Here is a 10,692-nt window from a genome sequence, read left to right on the forward strand (position 1 = left end):
GAGTATGGCGCCAGCCGGTTTTCTGCATACAAAGAGCAAGGACAACCACCGGCTCCACAACACATCCTTGTCTGATTAGCAAATGGAGAACACTTTATCTGTTGATTAAATGTTTAAGGTCATATTTAAGCAAATAATGAAAATGCAATAAAAGTAAAATAGTCTTCACTACCCTGCAATGAAGCCCTACTGGTGAAGGGCTGCAGTGATTGACTTTATACAACTTTCTCCCATCTCCCGACTGCATCATTGGAGCTCAGCAAGAGTGATGCTTGGGTTCTTCTTTACCTCTCTCACCAACGCTCTTCTCCACCGATTGCTCGTTTGGCCATATGGCCAGATCCACTTCCATTTAAGGATTATGGAGGCTACTGTGCCTTTAGGAGCCTTAAGTGCAGCAGAATTTTTTGTAACCTTGGGCAGATCTGTGCTTTGCCACTGTCTCTAAGATCTTCCTGTGACCTCATAATTCTCATTTGGTCTGACATGCAATGTGAATGTTAAGATCTCACATAAACAGGTGTATGGGTTAACTAATGAAGTCGAATCAGTAAAATCAAACAGTTGCACAACAATGAATGTGTAGAACCATCTCAAGGATGATCATAAGACATGGACAGCACCGAAGTTAACTGTGTCACGCCAAAGGGTCTGAATAATTATGGCTGTGTGATATTTCAGTTTTTTCTTTTTTCATAAATTTGTAAAGAAATTCATCTATAGTGGTACCTCGGTTTTCGAACATCTGTTTTTGTACAAATCGGTCTGCGAATGAAAATTTCTCTTTTTTTTTTTTTTTTTTTTTTTTTTGCTTTGGTTTTTGAACGAAAATCGCCCCGACCAGCTGACCCACAACAATTTCTTATGAATTCAAACGCACCCCCGACAAAAACCGAAAAGGTGTAACAACGCAACCAGTTGACCCACACACTCCCGGTAGTGACTTTTTTTTCTTCCTATTGAGCAATATTAACCTCCAACCAGGGCTCCAAAGAAGGCAAGTGGAACTGCTGGTGCTGAAAAAAGGAAAATGGTGCTGTCGACTTCAAGAAGGATTTGATAGCCGAATATGAATCTGGTGTGCGTGTTTCTGAGCTATCGAAGTATGGCATGGCGAAATTGATGATCAGCACCATTCTGAAACACAAGGATGCCCTCAAAGCAAGTGATGTTGCCAAAAGATCAACCGTGTTGACCAAGCAAAGGGCACAGATCTTGGAGGAAGTCGAAAACTTGCTTCTTATTTTCGTAAACGACCAGCAGTCAGCTGGGGATAGTGTTGGCGAGGAAGGGATTTGCACCAAAGTTAGAAATCTGAATACAGATTTAAAAAGAAAAGACCCTAGTCTAGTTCCTGAGGGCTTTGAATTCAAAGCAAGTCAAGGATGGTTAAAAAAAAAAATCCACAAAAGAAGTGGGATACACTCCGTTTTTCACCATGGGGAGGCTGCAAGTTCACACCAGGCTGCCGCGGAAAAGTTCAAAGCAGTTTTTGCCAGTTTTGTCAAGGCCAAGGACTACCTTCCCCAGCAAGTTTTCAACTGTGATGAAATGGGCCTATTCTGGAAGAAAATGCCACGAAGCACCTACATCATACAAGAGGAAAAGTTGACGCCGGGCCACAAGCCGATGAAGGACAGGTTTACGCTTTTACAGTGAAGAAAATAAGTATTTGAACACCCTGCTATATTGCAAGTTCTCCTACTTAGAAATCATGAAGGGGTCTGAAATTTTCATCGTAGGTGTATGTCCACTGTGAGAGAGATCATCTAAAAAAAAATCCATAAATCACAATGTAAGATTTTTTTTTAATGATTTGTGTGATACAGCTGCAAATAAGTATTTGAACACCTGTCTATCAGCTAGAATTCTGACCCTCAGAGACCTGTTAGTCCGCCTTTAAAAGTCCACCTCTACTTCATGTATTATCCTGAATCAGATGCACCAGTGGTAGGTCGTTAGCTGCATTAAGACACCTGTCCACCCCAATTTCTCTATCAAACACGGCAGGTTCCCAGTCATTTTTTTGTAAAAATAAATTATCCTTCAATTTATGGGTTTTTGCCCTTGCAATGTTCCAAACTACTTGATATGATGGAAGCATTCATCTCTGGATGCGTCTTTTTTTTAACTACTTCTTTTCTGTGGGATTTTTCAAAGTGGCTTGATTCTGACTGGAAAGATTAGTCCCTTTAGGAAATGCAGTTCATAGTATAAGATGAAGTGAAAATTTGAAGCTGTGAAATGCGTTAGATGTCTGACACAAAAGACAGAGTGGCTGGGCATTGCGCTCAACAAAAAAATATGAGCTCTCTCGCTCTGGTAAAAACATCAAAAACAACATATGTGTTCATCCACAGATTTTCATTTAAGTGCATTTTTCCCTTCAGTTTTGAGAGCAAAATCGACATTTTCTCCAAAGATCATGATCCAACTGGGAAATATCAAGCTATTTTCATTCACTAAATGTGATTTTAACAAATGCTTTCAAAACATGCAGTACATAAAATTCCAAGTGGAATAAATGAGTTGGAACCTTCTCAAATGTGTTTTTGTGAAGGTATTATCTTGTGAATTAATAAGATGCGCTAAATTTAGTATGACAGTGTTATCGTAGTCATACTTTATAGCCTACTGCCTGAAGATAGCTGCAATAGGGTCATTGGGACGCTGCAGACTATCCCAGCGAAGTGTGGATAGAAAGTAAAGTACATGTTTTTGGAAACTAGGAGGAAACCGAAGTACACAGAGAACATCTGTAAAAGTACAGGAGTAACATGCAAAACGAGTTCTGAACACAGTTCGCCAAGAAAAAAAACATTCATTGAAAATGGTTTAAGTATGTTTTGGATTACTGGATGAAAAAATCGAATGACATCTTTATTAATAATTTGGTCTTTTCTAAGGTTCCTCCTCAACCCATCTTCTTGCTTGGATGAGCACATGCTTCAGTTTAAATTTCTTGGTATCCTGATGGGTGTAGCCATTCGTACAAAGAAGCCCCTGGATCTTCACCTGGCACCTGTGGTATGGAAACAGCTGTGCTGTATTCCACTCATCCTTGAAGATCTAGAGGAAGTGGACCTCCTTTATGTGCAGACGCTGAAAAGCATTCTTCACATCGAAGACAGTGGCATCACTGAGGACAATTTCCATGAGGTAGGTTCATGTGGGGAAACGATTACATACCTCGTCTATCTGTTATCTCAACACTAGTACTACTAGTTTTCTTTTTAAAGCGTGGAATCAAATAATTAGAATTACAGAATTAATGCTGCTTGTGTGCACATCCTGTGGCTAGCTGCAGATTTTCATTTTTCAGTCAACCTATATTGAAGAAAATGAGTACTTTAACACCTTGCTATATTGCAAGTTCTCCCACTTAGAAATCATGGAGGGGTCTGAAATTTTCATCGTAGGTACATGTCCACTGTGAGAGATCTAAAAAAAAGAAAAATCCAGAAATAACACAGGTTTTTTTTTTTTTAACCGTTTACCTGTTTTTGTATGATACAGCTGCAAATAAGTATTTGAAGACCCAATGTTTATTTGGTACAGTAGCCTTTGTTTGCAATTACAGCGGTCAAATGTTTCCTGTAGTAGTTCACCAGTTTTGCACACACTGCAGGAGGGATTTTGGCCTACTCCTCCACGCAGATCTTCTCTAGATCAGACAGGTTTCTGGGCTGTCGCTGAGAAACACAGAGTTTCCACTCCCCCCAAAGATTTTCTATTGGGTTTAGGTCTGGAGACTGGCTAGGCCACGCCAGAACCTTGATATTCTTCTTACTGAGCAACTCCTTGGTTTTCATGGCTGTTTGCTTCGGGTCATTGTCATTTTGAAAGACCCAGCCACGACCCATCTTCAATGCTCTCACTGAGGGAAAGAGGTTGTTCCCCTAAATCTCACAATACATGGCCGTGATCATCCTCTACTTAATACAATGCAGTCGTCCTGTCCCATGTGGAGAAAAACATCCCCAAAGCATGATGCTACCACCCCCATCCTTCCCACGCCAGAACCTTAATATCCTTTTACTGAGCAACTCCTTGGTTTTCCTGGCGGTGTGCTTCGGGTCATTGTCATGTTGAAAGCTTCAGCCACGACCCATCTTCAGTGCTCTGACTGAGGGAAAGAAGTAGTTCCTCTAAATCTCACAATACATGGCCGCGATGATCCTCTCCTTTATTCAATGCAGTCGTCCTGTCAGTAGGGATGGTGTTCTTGGGATGGAACTCATCATTCGTCTTCCTCCAAACACGGTTAGTGGAATGTAACATCCAAATAGCAAACTTAAGACAGGCTTTGACATGTGCTGGTTTACGCAGGGGAACCTTCCAAACCATGAATGATTTCAAACCATGACGTCTTAGTGTATTACCAACAGTCACCTTGGAAACGGTGGTCCCAGCTCTTTTCAGGTCATTGACCAAGTCCTGTCGTGTAATCCTGGGCTTATTTCTCACCTTTCTAAGGATCACTGAGACCCCACGAGGTGATATCTCGCATGGGGCTCCACTCCGATTGTGATTGACCGTCACGTTTAGCTTCTTCCATTTTATATTGATTGCTCCAACAGTGGACCTTTTTTACCAAACTGCTTGGCAATTTCTCCATAGCCTTTTCCAGCCAGTGGAGTTGTACAGTTTTGTCTTTGGTGTCGTTGGACAGCTCTTTGGTCTTGGCCATGTTACAAGTTTGAGTCTTACTGATTGTATGGGGTGGACAGGTGTCTTTATGCAGCTAACGATCTCACACAGGTGAATCTGATTCATGATAATACATGGACTAGAGGTGGACCTTTAAAGGCGGAGTAACAAGTCTTTCAGGGTCAGAATTGTAGCTGATAGACAGGTGTTAAAAAATCATACATTGAGATTTCTGGATTTTTTTTTTTTTTAGATTATCACCCTCACAGTGGACATGCAACTATGATGAAAATTTCAGACCCCTCCAGGATTTCTAAGTGGGAGAACTTCCAATATAGCAGGGTGATCCAATACGTATTTTATTCACTGTAGTTGCTGTTTCAGCCATCCCTCAGTCATTCACATTCATTAACAATGAAGCTATTCAAGGCACACACCCCTTTCTCACCACCTTCCCTTCACTCTAATAGACTCTCTCAAACTAGCATCACAAGCCCATCCAAAAGCCCTGCTTCCACCCTCAACAAATGATTTGAAACCCTTCCCTGTACTACAGTTTCTGTGTAAATGTTGACCTAATAGTGTTCATTATATATAATAATAGTAAGTGCACAAATTAGATTTTTATTATTCATCTGTTTGGGTTTACAGTCATCCCTTGTTTTTCTGCGGTTAATGGGAACTAGAATGCCCCGCGAAATGTGAAAAAACGCGAAGTAGGACTCTCCCCACAGTAATTTTCTTGTGTGTGTCTGGGTACCAGAATGATTAAAACATTTAAACAGTATTTATACTTTACATATTTGAGGCTAAGATTAGAACAGTACACATATTTACTTACATCTATAATTATAAAGCCTTTGTTAATCTTTCCTGCAACAGTCTGCTTGTCAGGAAACGCATGGGAGAGGCCTTGGTGGCGGGAACAACAATAGTATGAAGCACCGCTTTGCTGCTCGGAAAGCATTATTAGAGCCTTTGAGCACTCAACATCAACGTGTCCTCTCTTAAACACTACTCCTCCTGGTCGCTCTCGCTAAACTTGTAAACTGTACACACTAGCAATAATTGCTCACACTGCGTTTCCATCCCTTTTCACTCTCACTGCTCCATACGCATGCGGAGTCCCGTATCACTCTCTCTCTCTCACACACATACACACACACACACACACACACGTGATGGCGGAGGAGATGCTCGTGGAGGCTTTACGTTCACTCACCTGGAACATTGCCACATGATGATCGGAAACACAGTCCTTGAAGAAAGACTAAAGGTGTCCTCTTCCAAAAAAGGCCTTTTTCATCCATTTTAAAAACTTGCACCTACCATTCCTCACTGATGAGTTTAGGAAACTCTTCCGCCACGTAACAACAAGCAGCACCATGCAGAGGCACGTTTCTGAAGCGGTATCTTTTTTTTAAGTTTCTTGAACCAGCCTTTGCTTGTCAAAAAGCCTTGTCCTCGTGGGGGCGAATCACATTGTAAGGTCAAACAAGGATAAAAGTGTACTGTCTGGGGCCCAGTAGGTACCACACTGCCCCTGCCAATTGGTGCAAAAAGTGGTTGATTCCTCCCGCTCGATCTCAAAAAGGATAAATGTGTTCCCAAATGGGAGTTCTGATAACTGGGCTTCAAATCTCGGCACTGGTTGTGTGGATTCTGCATGTTCTCTTTCTGCCTGTGTGGGTTTTCATTGGGCACTCTGGTTTCCTTCCTCATCTTTAAAACCTGCATTAGTTGGACACTCTAAATTGCTCGTAGGTTTGATTGAGAGCGTGACTATTGTCTGTCTCTATGTACCCTGCTAGTGGCGGGTAACCAGTTGAGGGTTTACCCCACTTCCTGTCCGTTGATAGCTGGGATAGGCTCCAGCACTCCCATGACCTTCGTAAGGATGAGCGGTTCGGAAATGGAATTATAATGTATCTAATGTTTGGCTTTACTTATGTATTCTTTCACAAACGTGTGTGCGCCCTGGCACAGACACGATGATCCACACACTTCCTTGTTTTTTTTTTTTGGTTCTCTGTGTACATTTAAAATACATTTGAAATACATTTAAAACTACAGTACTACCTCTACTTATGAAATAAATCCCTTCCAGAAGTCATTTCATAAGGTGACTTTTACAGAAGTAGAAGTTTTACATCTGGTTTCTCCATACAGGAGGAGTCTTGAAGCTGTCATGTCAAGACTTACAGTATTAGTATTGAATAAATACCAGGTTTTCTATTTTTCCCCTGTCATTTCACATTATTACACATAATATCTGAACTTATTTGTTCTCCTTTTTGTATGTATGGATTACTTGGGTTGTTCCCAACATCTGATGAGATTTTCATTTCAAAAGCATCTTTGTAAATATATTTCATAAAGAAAAATGGTGATGTTAAATACTTATTCAGCTGGTGTGTGTGTTTTTATGTATTTGTTTTGGATTCAAGATATATCATGTCTTTTATTAAGTGTTTATGTTTTGTTTGTTTTTTTAATGAAAAGGACATTTGGTTTTGAGTATTACAGGATTATCACATGCCTCAATGCAAGCCTCAATAAATCAACCTCTAACTCTATAAAAAAAACTTAGGACAAAACATCAACTCAGTATAAAATGAGTTATGAGCTTTGCCTCACAACGAATTTAACTCAAGTCAACGATCAGTCACAACAAAAGTTGGGTTTTGTTTTCCTTTCAGATGATTCCTCTGGATTCTTTTGTCGGGCAGAGTGCAGATGGTAAGATGGTGCCCATCATCCCAGGAGGAAACAGCATCCCTCTCACGTTCTCCAACAGAAAGGAATATGTGGAAAGAGCTATTGAGTACCGCCTACATGAAATCAATCGCCAGGTAAGGATGCTCATTTTGTTACTAAGCATGAAATTTAATATATGACAGGGAACGAGTGTCTGGAAAATACTTTCAACCCCTAATGAAATTAAAACCCCGTCTCATGTCAGGTGGCCGCCGTGCGTGAAGGCATGTCTTGGATCGTGCCGGTGCCGCTGCTGTCCCTGCTGACGGCCGAGCAGCTGGAGCAGATGGTGTGCGGAATGCCTGAGATCAGTTGCGATGTGCTGAAGAAGGTGGTGCGTTACCGAGAAGTGGATGAGCAGCACTCGCTGGTGCAATGGTTCTGGCAGACTCTAGAAGAGTTCTCCAACGAGGAGCGAGTGCTCTTTATGCGCTTTGTATCCGGACGCTCGAGGCTGCCCGCCAACACAGCCGACATCTCTCAGAGGTTTCAGATCATGAAAGTGGACAGAGTGAGTCAGTGACATTTATTAGCAGGATATTTCTATTGTAGTTCTTAGCCCCTCAGTTCTGGGTACAAAAAAGCTGTACTCTTACCACCAGTGTTGCCACAGTTACCTTGGAAAAGTAACTTAGGTACTTCACTGATTACTTGAGCTGAAAAGTAATTTAGCAACTTCACTGATTACGTGATTTCAAAAGTTACTAAGAACTACGTAAAATTTTGTTACTTTCAGCAGCTGACAAGTCAGGAATATCACTTACCCACAGAAGAAAAAAAAAAAAACAGCTTAGCCGTACCCATTGCTTGGTAATAATGTACGGCCCACACAAGTTACAGAATGTCATCAACATGAAAAAACTTAAATGAGTGTAGTTGGCGTCACACTAAATGACCAACTTAGAGCAGACTTGACATGCCAAATAGCCACGTAAATGTAAATATGTAAGCAGACCATTCTCAGTACACTTTTTTTTTAATCTAATACACTGTTTGTATTTTATACACTTAACTGTTTGATAGACACAGGCAGACCGATTGTGGTTTTGACAAGGTACAGCGAAATATCCACGAGAAATGTCCGACAAGGACAAGAAATCAACAACACTAATCGGCTGCTGCTGTGCACAAGACAAGGAAAATCCCATCACAAGAAAGCTTGGCTTTGCATGCAGCCGCACATTTAAGCTATATGTCTGTCATTGCATGTATGAAACAACAAACGCCCATAATTTAATTTAAATGTATGTCATTGAATGTATGAAACAACAAATGCCCATAAAACTCTCATATGGTGGAAACAAAACACCCTGTTACTAGGCTAATGCTGAAAGGTCTGATTTTCAAACGGGAATAAATTTACCAAATATTATCCGATCACACACAATCGATACATCATTGGAAACCATTTTTAATGCTTTTCTGAAAATATTCAGAGCTCAAAACACGGCTCTGCAACTTAACGATCAGTTTCGTGCTGGATGGTCACAGATGTGTGAGTTGAAATTACCCAACCGCTTAGCCTCACTAGCGTCGTAGACATTTATCTCAATTGCAGGGCACATATACAGTAGTGTTCAAAATAATAGGAGTTCTAAGTGACTAATCAGATTAGTCCATGTTTTCAGTATATTTTGTCATTGCTGCATGTCAAATAAGTTACCAGTAGGTGCAGTAGATACTCAGAAAACCAACAAGACCCAGCATTCACAACATCGACGAGGCCTGATTTGAACCCAGATACTCAGAACTGTGAGGCAGATGTACTAATCAGTCGTTTACTGTGCCACCTTGTACTCAGTTTTTTGTTTTTTTGTAGGATTGCACAGCATTGTTTTCACAGTTTCATTGTAAACTCTTAGATAGCACCATAGTTCTTGCACTGTATATCTTGGAACAGTGGTTGACCGGTGTGCTTCCTGTTCTCTCTGCAGCCGTATGACAGCCTGCCCACCTCTCAGACTTGTTTCTTCCAGCTGCGTCTGCCGCCGTATTCCAGCCAGGCTGTCATGGCTGAGCGGCTGCGCTACGCCATCAACAACTGCCGCTCCATCGACATGGACAACTACATGCTCTCTCGTAATGTTGACAATGCTGAGGGCTCTGATACTGACTACTGATGCGCACTTGAAGCACATCTGAGGACCAGGAATGAGCTGACATGCCCAGATTTATCTGAATGCCTCACAAACCCTGAAATGCATAATCATCACTGCACTCATCAAGAGCAGATGGACCACATTTTACATTCAATTTGATGGATTTTCAAGCTGCACAAATTTTATTTGTCCTTGTGGGTTTGATACTACTTTTAACAACAAAAATCTTCACAAGTGCGTTTAGTTTTGTTCTGTTCTTTCCCCTCCCCTTTGTTTGAAAATGTGCATAGGGTATTCACAAACAAAATTGTCAAATATATCATGTACATTGTGTAAAATGCATCATGACAAATTTCTTGCTGTAACATCCATATTTATTGTTTTATTGGCTGAACCGTGTTTCACAAAGCATCCAAACCAACAATAAATGCTGCCGAATGGATTATTGTAATATTGAATATTTTTCAGTTCAAAAGAAAGATTTGCGTTCATGGTATAACATATTCTCTCAATCTTGAAAATGACCTGAAGTTGACCTTTCTTCTTCTAATTCTCTTGCAGCTCTTGTTTGCACTTTGGCCCATTTATCAAAAAACATAAACTTATATCCTTTTTATGTCCTAAATGTGTAAACATTGGAACTATACAGTAGGTCCTGACAATGACACAGAGGTATTAATTCCTCGTAGAGTAGCCATAGTTTACTGCGGAGATTCAGCAGAACTTTTATTTTTAAGTCACCGTTACAAATGCCATTTGTACTTAGTAGTATGTGTTGTTGTTTTTTTTTTTTATTTTGAGGTTTTACACAACAGTTACAATTTAATGCAGCCCTATGGGGGCACAAACCAGTGCAATCTGTAGGCCGGTCCCAAGCCCGGATAAATGCAGAGGGTTGCGTCAGGAAGGGCATCCGGCATAAAAACTGTGCCAAACAAATATGAGCGTTCATCTAAAGAATCCCATACCGGATCGGTCGTGGCCCGGGTTAACAACGCCCGCCCCCGGCACTGCTAACCTGCAGGGCGTCGGTGGAAATTCAGCTACTGTGGGTCGAAGACAAAGAAGAGGAGGAAACCGGATCCAGCGTCAGAAGAAAAAGAGGAATGCACAGAGCCTACAACTGAGTGTAGGGACTTTGAATGTTGGGACTATGACAGGAAAAGCACAGGAGTTGGTTGACATG

At 41.1% G+C, this 10,692-nt stretch overlaps 1 protein-coding gene across 10 annotated transcripts in view; it reads left to right on the forward strand.

Moving 5' to 3' along the window:
* herc1 (HECT and RLD domain containing E3 ubiquitin protein ligase family member 1) overlaps positions 1-9,948 on the forward strand; it is a 219,481-nt gene extending 209,533 nt beyond the window's left edge. For all 10 annotated transcript variants that reach the window (XM_061815706.1, XM_061815707.1, XM_061815705.1 and 7 more), the window contains 4 exons: positions 2,907-3,159; positions 7,350-7,502; positions 7,613-7,918; positions 9,342-9,948. In XM_061815706.1, coding sequence (XP_061671690.1) covers positions 2,907-3,159; positions 7,350-7,502; positions 7,613-7,918; positions 9,342-9,527 — 898 coding nt within the window. In that variant the 3' untranslated portion in view covers positions 9,528-9,948. The remainder of the gene's footprint in view (positions 1-2,906; positions 3,160-7,349; positions 7,503-7,612; positions 7,919-9,341) is intronic.
* The last annotated feature ends 744 nt before the right edge of the window (positions 9,949-10,692 follow it).

This window comes from Syngnathoides biaculeatus, chromosome 3, assembly GCF_019802595.1.
Source record: "Syngnathoides biaculeatus isolate LvHL_M chromosome 3, ASM1980259v1, whole genome shotgun sequence".
In the NCBI taxonomy this organism is placed as follows: domain Eukaryota; kingdom Metazoa; phylum Chordata; class Actinopteri; order Syngnathiformes; family Syngnathidae; genus Syngnathoides; species Syngnathoides biaculeatus.